At 33.4% G+C, this 15,392-nt stretch overlaps 1 protein-coding gene across 2 annotated transcripts in view; it reads right to left on the reverse strand.

Annotated features, from left to right (window-relative positions):
- LOC127721627 (constitutive coactivator of PPAR-gamma-like protein 1) overlaps nucleotides 1-15,392 on the reverse strand; it is a 34,486-nt gene that overhangs the window by 13,296 nt on the left and 5,798 nt on the right. For both annotated transcript variants that reach the window (XM_052228411.1, XM_052228403.1), the window contains exons 5-11: nucleotides 14,842-14,909; nucleotides 12,008-12,137; nucleotides 5,055-5,176; nucleotides 4,366-4,497; nucleotides 2,008-2,164; nucleotides 1,358-1,619; nucleotides 502-610 (exon numbers count right to left, since the gene is read on the reverse strand). In XM_052228411.1, the coding sequence (XP_052084371.1) occupies nucleotides 502-610; nucleotides 1,358-1,619; nucleotides 2,008-2,164; nucleotides 4,366-4,497; nucleotides 5,055-5,176; nucleotides 12,008-12,137; nucleotides 14,842-14,909 (980 nt within the window). The remainder of the gene's footprint in view (nucleotides 1-501; nucleotides 611-1,357; nucleotides 1,620-2,007; nucleotides 2,165-4,365; nucleotides 4,498-5,054; nucleotides 5,177-12,007; nucleotides 12,138-14,841; nucleotides 14,910-15,392) is intronic.

Below are 15,392 nucleotides of genomic sequence, written 5' to 3' on the forward strand. Positions count from 1 at the left end.
ATCAAATTTTTTCATTCTTTTTTATAAATCTCAATTTGTTTTGGCTAATTGAACTAACAAGATGTACTGTGAGCTATTGTTCGTGACCCCACTACAAGTATAAGTGAAACAGGAAATCGATGAGCGATGGACCCAAACGAAATCGCATCTCATATTAAGCATGATAAAAATGTCAGGAAGCACAGATTTGAAGTTTGAGAAAAATGCAGCAAAAATTCATGGTCTACCAGTATAGCAACCTCCCCTTTCATCCAAACTTGGGGTTACAGGTTAAAAATCAGTTACACTATAGATTTCCTGGGTAAAGTTAAACTACAAATTTTAGTGTTTGGATTGTATATTCTGCAGCTAAGGATATCTAATAGTATCTAGCAACCTCCTCTCTTTATCAGAAACTTGGGGGTAGAGGTTTCAAATCAGTTACACTATTGATTTCCTAGGTAAAGGTAAAACTACAAAGTTTAGTGTTTCGATTGCATATTCTGCAGCTAATAATATTACCTTGAGATCCTGCATGGTTTGTACATCATGTAACAATGGAGATACACTCATGGCAAGGAAAGCATCTAATTCTTGTCTCTGTAAAATTCTTCCTCTTGTCAATATAAACCTGTTATTAAATATCAAATCCAGCTTATAGACACTTAAATTACTTGTGCTTTTATATAACTGTAGTAACAACTAATATCAAAGTTTCCACTGTCCTCATTTAACGATGTTAGAATATCTAAGACATTTATATTCTACCACACTACCCTGTTGTTAAAGTTAGGTATTCACTCAAGACAGTTAAATTTTCATAAACAAAACTGTAAAAGGTCAAAATTAAACTATCTAAGGCATATAAACATTGTTGTCAACAAGGTTAAGTGTTCAGTCTCTTTATTAATTTAATGTAAAATGCCAAGTGCAATGTTCCTAAAGGATTTGGTGTCAAGAGAAATTTGTATTATACAAGACAAATTTAAATCAACTGGTTTATCAAATTGATCCGAGATAGTTCAAATGCACCTAATTATAGAAAGATGTTTCCAGTGTCTAAAATCATTCTTTGTAACAATGGATACAATCATCAATCATCTCTTTTGTTTATGTTTTTTCTCTCTTTTTTTCAAGTTTCATATTTCTTCAAGTGGGATTTAATATCATCTCCTACTGATAAAAATGAAAACTCAATTCAATTCCTGTATATATTATAGAGGTATATCATAAGCAAAAATACAATTGTAAATTTTTTTTTGCCATGTTCACCCTTTCCAATGTTAAACAGCAAAATTCAAAGTATTCTGAATTTCAGATTAGAAGTAGGAAATTGCTGAATTTGTTATGAAATTGACAGTTGTTTACAAAATTGTACCTCAAGACACAACATAACAACAACAGCTGTTGAGGTACATATTGTGTGTTCAGCATCAGAGGAGTGTCACTCTCCATGCAGGTAAGGAATGCCCTCAATCTTCTTGTTTTATCTTCTACATTGGTTCCTAACCACATACGTTCAATACTTGGTGTTTTCCAATCAACTGGATAAGCTGTCACCATTTCACATTGGATCTTCGTTGTTCCACGTCTTATGATCCACTCTTTTACTGGTACTTCAAACTTTTTAAAATCTGGGGCTGAAAAAAAATCCAATAAAAATAATGCAAGTACGTTTTTTAAGTCTACTCCTTTTCATCCTAGATAAGTAGCAAAGGACTGTTTCTCTTTATACAAAATTCCCAAAACCACAAAGATTCTATAAATTGTATCCTAAAGCTCTAGACATGTTTTACATATTAAGTTACTGCATAGTATATGCTTTAATATGAGAAACTCTGAAAATTAGTCACATTAAAAATCTAATTGTATGAATGAAAGCTGTCAAATTTTGTTCAATTTATATGTTAACTGTGATTGGTTTTGCAATGAAAATTTGTTGAAAGAGAGATAAAAATACCGGTGGATAGGACTGAAACAGTTGACACATATTTTTGTCAGAATCGATCCCGAACAGATATATTTTACCTTGTTCTTTGTTTTGGTTATCATGAATAATTTTCTGTTTGTTGAGGTTAAATAAGACGGAGTAAACAGTTTGTCTGATAGGTCTGTAAAGTTCTACTCCTGTTGGTAACTCTCGACTGATGTCATCTTCGAGGGTAACTGCAATCTTGATCTCTCCCTATTAGTACAAAAAGCAAGTAAGTTTTATGTTCAATGTAAACAAGAGTGGACATGCTGAAATGTCTCGCCTTCTTTTCTAATCATTGATTTTATGTTGATAGTCCTAAATGAAAGCTTTACTACAACTATTACATAAACTTAACATGATCCAAGAAAATGAAGTCAAGGTCATATAAACCAAACGAGAAATACATGTACACCTTACAATCATTCAATACACTAAATATAGTTGACCTATTGCTTATAGTTTCGAAGAAACTAAACATTGACCAATGAATCGTGAAAATGAGGTCAAAGTCAGATGAACCATGCCAGGCAGACATGAACAGCTTACAATCCTTCCATACAACAAATATAGCTGACCTATTGCTTATAGTTTAAGAAAAACAGACTGAAACACATAAACTTAACACTGAGCAATGAACCGTGAAAATGAGGTCAAGGTCAAATAAAACCTGCGAGACTGACATGTACATCATAGAATATTTCCATACACCAAATATAGTTGACTTATTGCATATAGTATAAGAAAAAAGACCAAAACTCAAAAACTTAACTTTCACCACTGAACCATGAAAATGAGGTCAAAGTCAGATGACACCTGCCAGTTGGACATGTACACCTTACAATCATTCCATACACCAAATATAGTAGACCTATTGCATAAAGTATAAGAAAAACGGACCAAAACACAAAAACTTAACTATAACCACTGAACCATGAAAATGAGGTCAACGTCAGATGACACCTGCCAGCTAAACATGTACACCTTACAATCATTCCATACACCAAATATAGTAGACCTATTGCATACAGTATAAGAAAAACAGACAAAAACACAAAAAACTTAACTATAACCACTGAACCATGAAAATGAGGTCAAGGTCAGATGACACCTTACAGTCCTTCCATACACCGAATATACTAGACCTATTGCTTATAGTATCTGAGATATGGACTTGTTCACTGATCCATGAAATGAGGTCGAGGTCAAGTGAAAACTGTCTGACAGGCATGAGGACCTTGCAAGGTAAGCACATACTAAATATAGTTATCCTATTACTTATAATAATAGAGAATTTAACATTACAAAAAATCTGAACTTTTTTTTCAAGTAGTCACTGAACCATGAAAATGAGGTCAAGGACATTGGACATGTGACTGACGGAAACTTCGTAACATGAGGCATCCATATACAAAGTATGAAGAATCCAGGCCTTCCACCTTCTAAAATATAAAGCTTTTAAGAAGTTAGCTAACGCTGACGCCGGATCACTATCCCTATGTCGAGCTTTCTGCGACAAAAGTCGCAGGCTTGACAATAAAAACTAATTATTTTGGATATCTATTTTTGTCAAATATGAAGCTGATTCGTGTATGCTAGGATAATTCCCCTATTAAATATTTGTTTTTTTTGGCTGGATTTAAAAAAAAAAAGATCATGTTTTAATATTTGAAATAGCTCTCGCCGCGATATAGCCTTTTTTGTGCTGATGCGGTGTACAGCAATCACCAAACAATCAATGTGTAAAAATTGAGCATATATTACAAATTTTGGATAATTCTTCAAAATATGCAATCTTGTCATTGTCGTACAACCATTATAAATGCTATTCCATTTAAATGGATATGGGAGGGTAGAAAAGGAATTTTTATTTTTTGATATCATTTATGATTGTAAAGTTACACAAACCGTGACAAAGGCAAGTGGTTGTGGGGCAATTTTGGATGTCCCTTCCTACCTACCCAATTCCATTTGAAATATATAGCCCCTAAACATGCTAAAGGGCAAAATATATTTTTTGCAATATTTTTGTTGTTGAAATTACATCTTTGTGGAAAATTAACATGTACATGTACCACTGTACAACTTTTCCCACCAAGATCTAAATTCATTTGTTTATTTAAAGGTCAATTCAGGCAAACAATAGTTTGCTCCTTATAGAAATATATGTCTCTCATATTTTCCAAGATATTTATATAAAATATTGTGAACCATAGCCTGTTTTATGCTTCAAATTTTAACTATAAATAAATTTCAACTTCCAAAACAGAAACATTTCTAAAACTAACAATAAATAACAAAACTGATATTCAAAAAAAGTTTATATGATGTGAAATAAGAAAACTTTTTATAAGTATACGGACAAATTACATGGAATTTTTGCAAGTATGCATGATATTGTGCAAACATCTCACCTGGGATAATAATTGGTAAATCCAAGAACACATCAGTCCTTTTTGATGTCTCTCACTTGCTACTCTCATTATTTCAGGCAGAACTTGTGGAATTCTAGAGTCGGAAGGTTGTCCTGTTGGTGATTTCTGAACCTGAATGAAATATATTTATTTTAAAAGTCAAAATTCTCCAAATTAATTCAAATGAATGAAAATGCTTTAATTATAAGAATGATGATCAACAAATATGAAACTAGACTGATAGTTACTTGCTTAGAGTTGAAATAATATAGCATGCAAATCAAGAGTTTAAATGCCTTGCTTGCAAACTTTGTTTGGTTGTTTGCTCAGACAATTGTAATTAAGATTGACACCTAAATTCAATGGGTAGGTGGAGTAACAGTCGGTTTACTATATACAAAGGTTTTTCCAGTTAGGCACTTGAAAGATAAAAAGAAGCATGGGCTAAAGGGGGTACAGGAAAGGTAAAGTTAACCAATTTTGAAATGGATTAAAAACGTAAAGCAATTGTCTGAGCAAACAACCAAACAAAGTTTGCAAGTAAGGCATTTAAACTCTTGATTTGCATGCTATATTATTTCAACTCTAACATAAAGTAGCAAATTATGAAACTTGAAGGAAGATCAATTTTAACATGAAATAAGAACTTGCTGTTTAATTGTTTTTTTCCCCTTTGCTATGAAGCTTACCCCCTGCACTTTGGTAGTTTGAGGCCAACCAACCTCAGGACTGTTACGATTAGGGCTGGATCCACTACTGCTGCTGGAAGAAGAGGAAGCGGCAGCTAACATCTCTGGTTTTAATGGAATACCTGAAAAGATTAAAGTTCAGATATGTCTAAGTAAACTCAGTCAACCTCCCCATCAAAATATAAATGTTTGCTTGTACCAAAATAACGCTGTTCGCTTGTTACTAATACTATTAATAATCTAACATAGCATGAAGAGTCCCTGCATTCAATCATTCAAGTTTAGTTGTCAGTCGTCATGCCAACATTAAAAAGAATCTTTGAGTGTAAAAACTACAGAAATTTTGAGTCTGCTTAGGAATTATCAATACTTTTTTCCAAAATAAAAATATCATTTAGTGACATAAAGTTTAAAATTCAATCTGTTGTATGCTCATATCTTAATTTGAAATGGTATTTTGGCAAAATCACACTGGGAATATGTTCTTTTGATGTTTAAATAAGGACAAATAATTTTTAACAGCTCTGCTTAAAAATATACACCATCAACATTAAAGTAAGGCTTACATTATAAATCATACAAGTGTTTATAAACCCATTTTCTTGCAATAAGTCAGTTTAATTGAATTCTCCCTTGAGTTAGGCATTTAAAAATAACATTGCCCAGTTAAAACAGCTTGGTTCGGTTGACTTTAAATCAAATTTACAAATTCAACTGGAGAGATTTTGGTTTAACGTCTTCAAATATTTCAACAGCTCTTGATAAAATCAAAATAAATTTTTCCTTTTTTTGTATAAATTGTTATGGGACCAGCCAGAGAAAATAAAAAAGAATAAAAGTAGACATGGTGCTGGGTCAGATTCATTTATAAATGAACATGAATCATACACCATGTCTGCCTATTGGGGAAAGCTTTCTCTTTCTCGTTACATTGTCTGCCTCCTTGCCGTCATTAACTCAAAAGCATTAACAGTCGTTTATGTTGCGTCAACACACAATTCTATACAACATTTGTAAGCGTGTGTTTTACAACAGAAGCTGGATTGATTTTAGCAGTAAATTGAACTCATTTTACTCTAAAATCATTTGCCAATTATTATTAAACCAACAGATACAGTCTGTCCAACCTGAAACGATTCTGACTTTAGGTCCAAAGAAGCACAGGTACAAAACGAGATTTTGTTAATATATGAATTTATTTCATATCGGTCAAGAATAAGCTTCTCTTATTTGATAACAAGGGGCCACATGACATTCTTTATTCTTTAGTAAAAAATTCCATTGGTCTTTTAACTGAAATAAAATGCTCCGCAGGGCACAGCTTGATACGACCGCAGAGGTCGAACCCTGAACAGTTGGGGCAAGTATGGACACAACATTCAAGCTTGATACAGCTCTGAATTTGGATTGTGATTAAATATTTGACACAGCATAGGTTTCTGACACAGAATGAATGTGGTCTAAGAACTTAAAAATTTTAAATTGGACATTCACCTATTATGGTCCAATATCCAAAATCTAAATACATGGTTAGATTCAGCATATCAAAGAACCCCAAGAATTCAATTTTTGATGAAATCAAACAAAGTTTAATTTTGGGCCCCGATTTGGACCAACTTGAAAACTGGGCCCATTATCAAAAATCTAAATACATGTTTAGATTCAGCATATCAAAGAACCCTAAAAATTCAATTTTTGTTAAAATCAAACTAAGTTTAATTTTGGACCCTTTGGACCTTAATGTAGACCAATTTGAAAACCGAACCAAAAATTAAGAATCTAAATACACGGTTAGATTCGGCATATCAAAGAACCCCAATAATTCAATTTTTGATGAAATCAAACAAAGTTAAATTTTGGACCCTTTTGACCTCAATGTGGACAAAGTTGATAACGGGGCCCAAAAATCAAAAATCTAAATACATGGTTAGATTCAGCATATCAAAGAACCCCATATATTCAATTTTTGTTGAAATCAAACAAAGTTTGATTTTGGACCCCGATTTGGACCAACTTGAAAACTGGGCCCATAATCAAAAATCTAAATACATGTTTAGATTCAGCATATCAAAGAACCCTAAAAATTCAATTTTTGTTAAAATCAAACTAAGTTTAATTTTGGACCCTTTGGACCTTAATGTAGACCAATTTGAAAACGGAACCAAAAATTAAGAATCTAAATACATGGTTAGATTCGGTATATCAAGGAACCCCAATAATTCAATTTTTGATGAAATCAAACAAAGTTAAATTTTGGACCCTTTTGACCTCAATGTGGACAAAGTTGATAACGGGGCCCAAAAATCAAAAATCTAAATACATGGTTAGATTCAGCATATCAAAGAACCCCATATATTCAATTTTTGTTGAAATCAAACAAAGTTTAATTTTGGACCCCGATTTGGACCAACTTGAAAACTGGGCCCATAATCAAAAATCTAAATACATGTTTAGATTCAGCATATCAAAGAACCCTAAAAATTCAATTTTTGTTAAAATCAAACTAAGTTTAATTTTGGACCCTTTGGACCTTAATGTAGACCAATTTGAAAACTGAACCAAAAATTAAGAATCTAAATACACGGTTAGATTCAGCATATCAAAGAACCCCAATAATTCAATTTTTGATGAAATCAAACAAAGTTAAATTTGGACCCTTTGGACCTTAATGTGGACCAATTTAAAAACGGGGCCCAAAATCCAAAAACTTAATACACGGTTAGATTCAGCATATTAAAGAACCCCAAGAATTCAAGAATAAAACCCCATTGAAATTGATCAAGAAATAAGCAATTCATACGAAGTATCTTCTTTTGCACAATACTGTGCAATTGAATATTTCTTGCTATTGCGCAGTACTGTACAATTGACAATTTCTTGCTATTGCGCAATATTGTGCTATTGGATATTTCTTGCTATTGCGCAATACTGTGCAATTGAAGATTTCTTGCTATTGCGCAATACTGTGCAATATTAATTGAAGATTTCTTGCAATTGTGCAATACTGTGCAATTGAAAATTTCTTGCTATTGCACAATACTTATTATATAATAATTTACACATCCTGTTTGGTGTGTATCTCCTACCATATCATTATTATTTGCTTTTAAATATTAATCAGAAATAACCAACTTAAAATGGAAAATTTTAAAAGAAAAAAAAAAGGAAAAAAAGAAAAAAAAAGAATCCCCCCCCAAATTTTTTGAACCCCCTTATGATTCATCACCCCCAAACTCAATCCCAGCCTTCCCTTTGTGGTATGGTACCTTGCAGTACAATTTCAGAGAGATCCATACACTTGAACACAAGTTATTGTCTGGAAACTAGAAAAATGCTTATTTTTGGCCCCTTTTTGGCCCCCAATTCCTAAACGTTTCGGGCAATTACCCCCAAACTCAATTCCAGCTTTCCCTTTGTGATATAGAACCTTGTAGTACAATTTCAGAAATATCCAAACACTTACACACAAGTTATTGTCATGAAACTAGAAAAATGCTTGTTTTTTGCCCCTTTTTTGGCCCCTAATTCCTAAAATTTTGAGGCAATTACCCCCAAAATCAATTACAGTCTTTCCTTTGTGATATGGAACCTTGTGGTACAATGTCAGAGAGATCCATACACTTACACACAAGTTATTGTCTGGAAGTTACAAAAATGCTTATTTTTGGCCCCTTTTTGGCCCCTAATTCCTTAATTGTTGGTACCATAACCCCCAAAATCAATCCCAACCTTCCTTTCGTGGTATTGAACCTTATGGTAAAATTTCATGGAGATCCATTCACTTAAACTAAAGTTAGAGTGCGAAAACCAATGTGCCTTCGGACGACGACGACGACGCCAACGTCATACCAATATACGACCAAAATTTTTTTTAATTTTTGCGGTCGTATAAAAAAAAAAAAACGCACCAGAAAACCGGTCGTTAATGGACTTTTACATGTTAATGACCAGTGGGGCGTGGTTTCTGTTTAGAGTGATGTCCCTTTAATAAAACGCAATCGCGATTCAGACTTTTGGAACATGGGTGAACTGAAAGGCACGTCTGCTACAGACAAGAGTGCACACGCTGAAATGTCTTGCCTTCTTTACTAATCATTGATATTATGTTGATAGTCCTAAATATAAAGCTTTATTACAACTGTCACATTAACTTAACATTAACCAAGTAAACAAAACATTGACCAAAGAACCATGAAAATGAGGTCAAGGTCAGATTAACCATGCTAGGCAGGCATGTACAGCTAACAATTCTTCCTTACAACAAATATAGTTGACCTATTGGTTATAGTTTAAGAAAAACAGACCAAAACACAAAAACTTAACACTGAGCAATGAACCTTGAAAATGAGGTCAAGGTAAAAAAAAAACCTGCATGACTGACAAATAGATCATAAAATATTTCCATACACCAAATATAGTTGAACTATTGCATATAGTATTAGAAAAAAAGACCAAAACTCAAAAACTTAACTTTGACCACTGAACCATGAAAATGAGTTCAAGGTCAGATGACACCTGCCAGTTGGACATGTACACCTTACAATCATTCCATACACCAAATATAGTAGACCTATTGCATACAGTATAAGAAAAACAGACAAAAACACAAAAACTTAACTATAACCCACTGAATCATGAAAATGAGGTCAAGGTCAGATGACACCTGCCAGTTGGACATGTACACCTTACAGTCCTTCCATACACCGAATATACTAGACCTATTGCTTATAGTATCTGAGATATGGACTTGACCACCAAAACTTAACCTTGTTCACTGATCCATGAAATGAGGTCGAGGTCAAGTGAAAACTGTCTGAAGGGCAGGAGGACCTTGCAAGGTACGCACATACCAAATATAGTTATCCTATTACTTATAATAAGAGAGAATTTAACATTACAAAAAATCTGTACTTTTTTTTCAAGTACCGTAGAAAGGCTTGTATAGTTCGCAGTGGTACATAGTCCGCACCCCCTTCTCCCCACGAAATTTTAGGTAAAAAAACTTTTTGTAACTGTTAGAAAAGGTCTAATGAAACTCCGGTAATTTCAAATCCTGTGCGGTCGTTTGCGGTATTTTCTTGGAAAACCCTGTTTCCCATCATCAAACAGAAGCTGAAACTGCTTGTAAATGATTCTAGAACGCTTCATGATTGTTAAAATAAGTTTAATTCACTTAAAAAACAATTTAGAAACTTGTGTATGTTTAAACAGGAAGTTTAAAAAGCACGTGTAAAAGAAGAAATTAACCGGTGAGAGTCGAAATCCGTACATAACAGATATCACTATAATACGACTTTGAAAGTAAAACAGTTCCATCCTTTTGTAAAACAGTCTTTAATATATCTATCACATTAATGTTTGAAGGGTCTTAAGCTAATACAAACCATATTAGTCAGTATGAAACACCAAAACGGAACGAACAATGACCGATTACGTTTTGTAGTTTACAAATTCTAAACTGGTTTACGGTTGTCTTTTTCACTATGTTTGTATCGTTTCAATCAAGCAGATACCAGTTTATTTCAACCAATGCATTGAAAAGAAACGAGAAATTTGTAATGAAAGGTTTAGTTTTTATATTTATCAGTATTAATTTGATATTGAATAGAAATAACTTATTAATATGGATGAGTTAAAATTATTAGTTTGAAAAATGATAAGAGCGCCCTCTACAATATAAATAACAAAGATGGCGGAACGTAAACAAACCACCTCGCCCGCGAAATTGAAATTTTTCTCTTATTTCTTGCTTATTGTACTCTATAGTCCGCACCCCGTCTGGAAGGTCCAATTTTGGAGAATAAAACCACGGACTATACAAGCCTTTCTACGGTAGTCACTGAACCATGAAAATGAGGTCAAGGACATTGGACATGTGACTGACAGAAACTTCGTAACATGAGGCATCCATATACAAAGTATGAAGCATCCAGGCCTTCCACCTTCTAAAATATAAAGCTTTTAAGAAGTTAGCTAACGCCGCCGCCGGATCACTATCCCTATGTCGAGCTTTCTGCGACAAAAGTCGCAGGCTCGACAAAAAACTACTCAGCAACAAGAACTATAAAATTATAGAAAACTTTATTTTGTATTCATATACTGAAAAATTGCACTTAAATGAATGGCAGTGACTTATAGTTATCACTATGACTGGTCTTCACTCTTTCCTATAGAAATCGTACAATAACTTGAGTTTGCTTTGAACAATTTGAATTTATGAGAATTTTTAAAAACATGGTTCCTCAATGAAATAAACATAAAAGTTATTGAAGAACTGGTCATTATCGTGATACATGGACTGCCCGTAGGACAGTGGTATTGACTGCGACAGGGATAATGACCTCGCCTAGGGCTCAGTCATTATCGCTGTCTTAGTCAATACCACTGTCCTGTGGGCAGTCTATATATCACGATAATGACCAGTTCTTCAATAACTATTATATAAATATACTGAATACAGTATTCAGTATATATACAAAATCTCGTCTTGTACCTGTGCATAGAAAATGAGCAAAATGCGTCAACTTCATATTTTTTTCGTCCATTGGTCCATCAGGATTCATGATGTTCTTCAAAAAAATTCATCATATCGTAATTATCCATAAAATCAATGTTATATTTTGCACCAATGTGATCACATTTCACATATTTTACAGCTAATGCACTGCACGGTTGTCAAAAAGCCATGTTTGTTTATCTAAAATCTTGGTCCTTGAAACACTTTACTTATCCATATTGGTTGTTATTATCAAACGTTTTGAAGATCTGTAGTATTCAAAACGAATAATTGGATCCGGACAGACCGAAAAATCTGGAATTTTAATATTTTTAAACATTTTTGTCAATGAAATGTTTAGGGTTGGTGTCGGAAACGGAGGTAGGGTCGGGATACCGAAAACACACTATTTATTTATTTTGGCCTTATGAACAAAACAGCAATAAAGAAAACAAACCTGCATCACCTTTCTCTGTTGGTTTATCAGACGACCAACCTGACTGCATGCTGTTTAAGTTCTGTTGGTTTGGAGGGTCAACAACAATCTGTGGTGCAGGTCCTTGGTCTCCTGCATATCCTTGTCCCTCCTAGAAATACATATAATTTTACATAACAACCCTTCTTACTTGTGAAAGACAGATAAACCTAGAAAACTAATACAAGAAGAAGAGCCCTAATACATGGTCATATTGCAGACCATTTACGGAACTGTATGATAAGCATATTTGACTATAATGCAAAACAAACATGTAAAATTCATTCCAAGTATGTAGTGGAATTTGCAATCACACAACCATATATCAAAAAATTTTATAATTTGTTATAAAAAAGTTTGAACAATCAATATATATATTTTTTTCATTTTCATAGAAATGTGACATTTCCTTTTATTATACTTCACGTAAAAATGCAATATTTTGATTGGCTTATATGAGGGTGTTAATTTACTCTATTCTATGGTAAATACTCTATTATCCTTCACGGAGACGCTTGATCAAGTGTGCGCTTTATTAAATACGACTCTATCCTATGGCAAATACTCTATTACCCTTCACGGAGACGCTTGATCAAGTGTGCGCTTTATTAAATACGGATGGTTATGTACAAGACGTCATAGTTTATTACTTTGAATTTGAAATTTAATCGACAGTAATAACAGAACATTCAGTATGATAAATTAAATAACACATATCTGAGAGGGTGATAGAGCAGATTGTTACCCCTCGAAAAGACATTGTCAACCTTGGCTTTCCTCAGTTGATAATGTTTTCTCGGGGTAACAATCTGCTCTATCACCCTCTCAGCTATGTGTTATTTATATAGTATATATCTAGTACTTATAAACCATTTAACATTCCAGTCTTAATAAAATGCTCCGCTGGGCGCAGCTTGATACGACTGCAGCGGTCGAACCCTGAACAGTTGGGGCAAGTATGGACACAACATTCAAGCTTGATACAGCACTGAATTTGGAATGTGATTAAATATTTGACACAGCATAGGTTTCTGACACAGAATGAATGTGGTCTTAGAACTTAAAAATCTTTAATTTACCTATTCAAACCATATTATTATTATTTGCTTTTATATATAAATCAGAAATAACCAATTTAAAATGGAAAATTTTAAGGAAAAAAAAATCCCCCCCCCCCAATTTTTTGAACCCCCTTATGATTCATCAACCCAAACTCAACTTGTTTTTTTTGCCCCTTTTTGGTCCTTATTTCCAAAAATGTTGAGGCAATTACCCTCAAAATCAATCCCAGCCTTCCCTTTGTGGTATGGTACCTTGCAGTACAATTTCAGAGAGATCTATACACTTGAACACAAGTTATTGTCTGGAAACTAGAAAAATACTTATTTTTGGCCCCTTATTCCTAAACGTTTTGGGCAATTACCCATAAACTTAATTCCAGCTTTCCCTTTGTGATATGGACCTTGTAGTACAATTTCAGAAAGATCCATAGACTTACACACAAGTTATTGTCATGAAACTAGAAAAATGCTTGTTTTTTGCCCCCAATTCCTAAAATTTTGAGGCAATTACCCCCAAAATCAATCCAAGCATTCCCTTTGTGATATGGAATCTTGCAGTACAATTTCAGAGAGATCCATACACTTGAACACAAGTTATTGTCTGGAAACTAGAAAAATGCTGATTTTTAGCCCCTTTTTGGCCCCTTATTCCTAAACATTTTGGGCAATTACCCCCAAACTCAATTCCAGCTTTCCCTTTGTGATATGGAACCTTGTAGTACAATTTCAGAAAGATCCATAGACTTACACACAAGTAATTGTCATGAAACTAGAAAAATGCTTGTTTTTTGCCCCTAATTCCTAAAATTTTGAGGCAATTACCCCAAAAATCAATCCAAGCATTCCCTTTGTGATATGGAACCTTGTGGTACAATGTTAGAGAGATCCATACACTAACACACAAGTTATGTCTGGAAGTTACAAAAATGCTTATTTTTGGCCTATAATTCCTTAACTGTTGGTACCATAACCCCCAAAATCAATCCCAACCTTCCTTTTGTGGTATTGAACCGTAGGGTAAAATTTCATAGAGATCCATTCACTTAAACTAAAGTTAGAGTGCGAAAACCAATGTGCCGATGTCATACCAATATACGACAGCAAAAAAAATTTTGCGGTCGTATAAAAATATTAAAATTCATCAGCAATATCATTAGTCTCAATGACATGCATTCTTGACAACAGCTTTGATAGTTCTCATTATTTTTTATTCACAATAACTAAGTTTTCAGAAAATTGTATTATTGTACAATTCAAAATTGCAATGCTTGAAATGTTTTGTCAAGTCAAGTTATAGGATGCACTTTGTAAATACAGCTGTTTCTCAAACCACGCCTCTTTTGGGGAGATATATAATATTCATAGATATGTTAATTTGTTAATGTACTGAATCCCATTTATGATCTGTGTGTTTCATCTCATAGAGACATCACTTGGGAATGTAACCAGTATAGAAAAACATGGTAGCGCCTAAATTTTAATTCTTAGGAGGTCCAAATATGAAGGTAAGGGTAGTATAGAATTTTAGTATAAGTTTAAACTCTAAGAAGTTCAGGGCATATAAATGTTGAAAATATGCCGCACAGCCCTATATTTTGACCTTTGAATAAAATAGTAGTGCATATAAACTTTCCGTTCTGGGATATTATTTTTCACGAAACTTCATAGTAAAAGTGTCACAGTTTTAGCCGCAAAGGGAGTTCCTATGGGAAATTGCATTGTCTATATTTACAGAATTGCAACCTATAAGCATACCTGTCCTGGTGCTCTTGTTTGAACAGTATGCTGTACAGGATAACCACTTTGTCTTGGCATGCCTGAAACTAAAATATCAGATTATTTTTTTCAAGCATATCAATAAAAAAATATCAAAAAACTTTTGCACTGTAGATTTTGTAATTAAAATAAGTGATTGTGAAATTCCAAAAACAAAGAATGTTTACATATTTCATTTTCACCTAGAGGAGGGACGACACTCTGCACGCAGATTTGTCTTATATTATCTATCGGTCGCAGTGATAATGTGTCATTTGTAATTGTTACAACCAGTCATGGTGTGAACATCTGGACACTCGAAATTTTTGAATGAGATCATAAACATGAGCAGTAATATACAATTGTAATTATTATACAATATTCTTACATGTATATAATAAACAAATTTGGTAACTGTCATTATTTGTTGGGAATATACATATTTATTCCTTTATTAACTCTGCTAATTCCCATGGACTTATTTCGTACGGCATGTACAGTAATTGAATACTCCCTTAATGAATTCATTTAATTGATTTTCAGTTTTTATT

The sequence above is a fragment of the Mytilus californianus genome, unplaced genomic scaffold (genome assembly GCF_021869535.1).
Source record: "Mytilus californianus isolate M0D057914Y unplaced genomic scaffold, xbMytCali1.0.p SCAF_1, whole genome shotgun sequence".
NCBI lineage: Eukaryota > Metazoa > Mollusca > Bivalvia > Mytilida > Mytilidae > Mytilus > Mytilus californianus.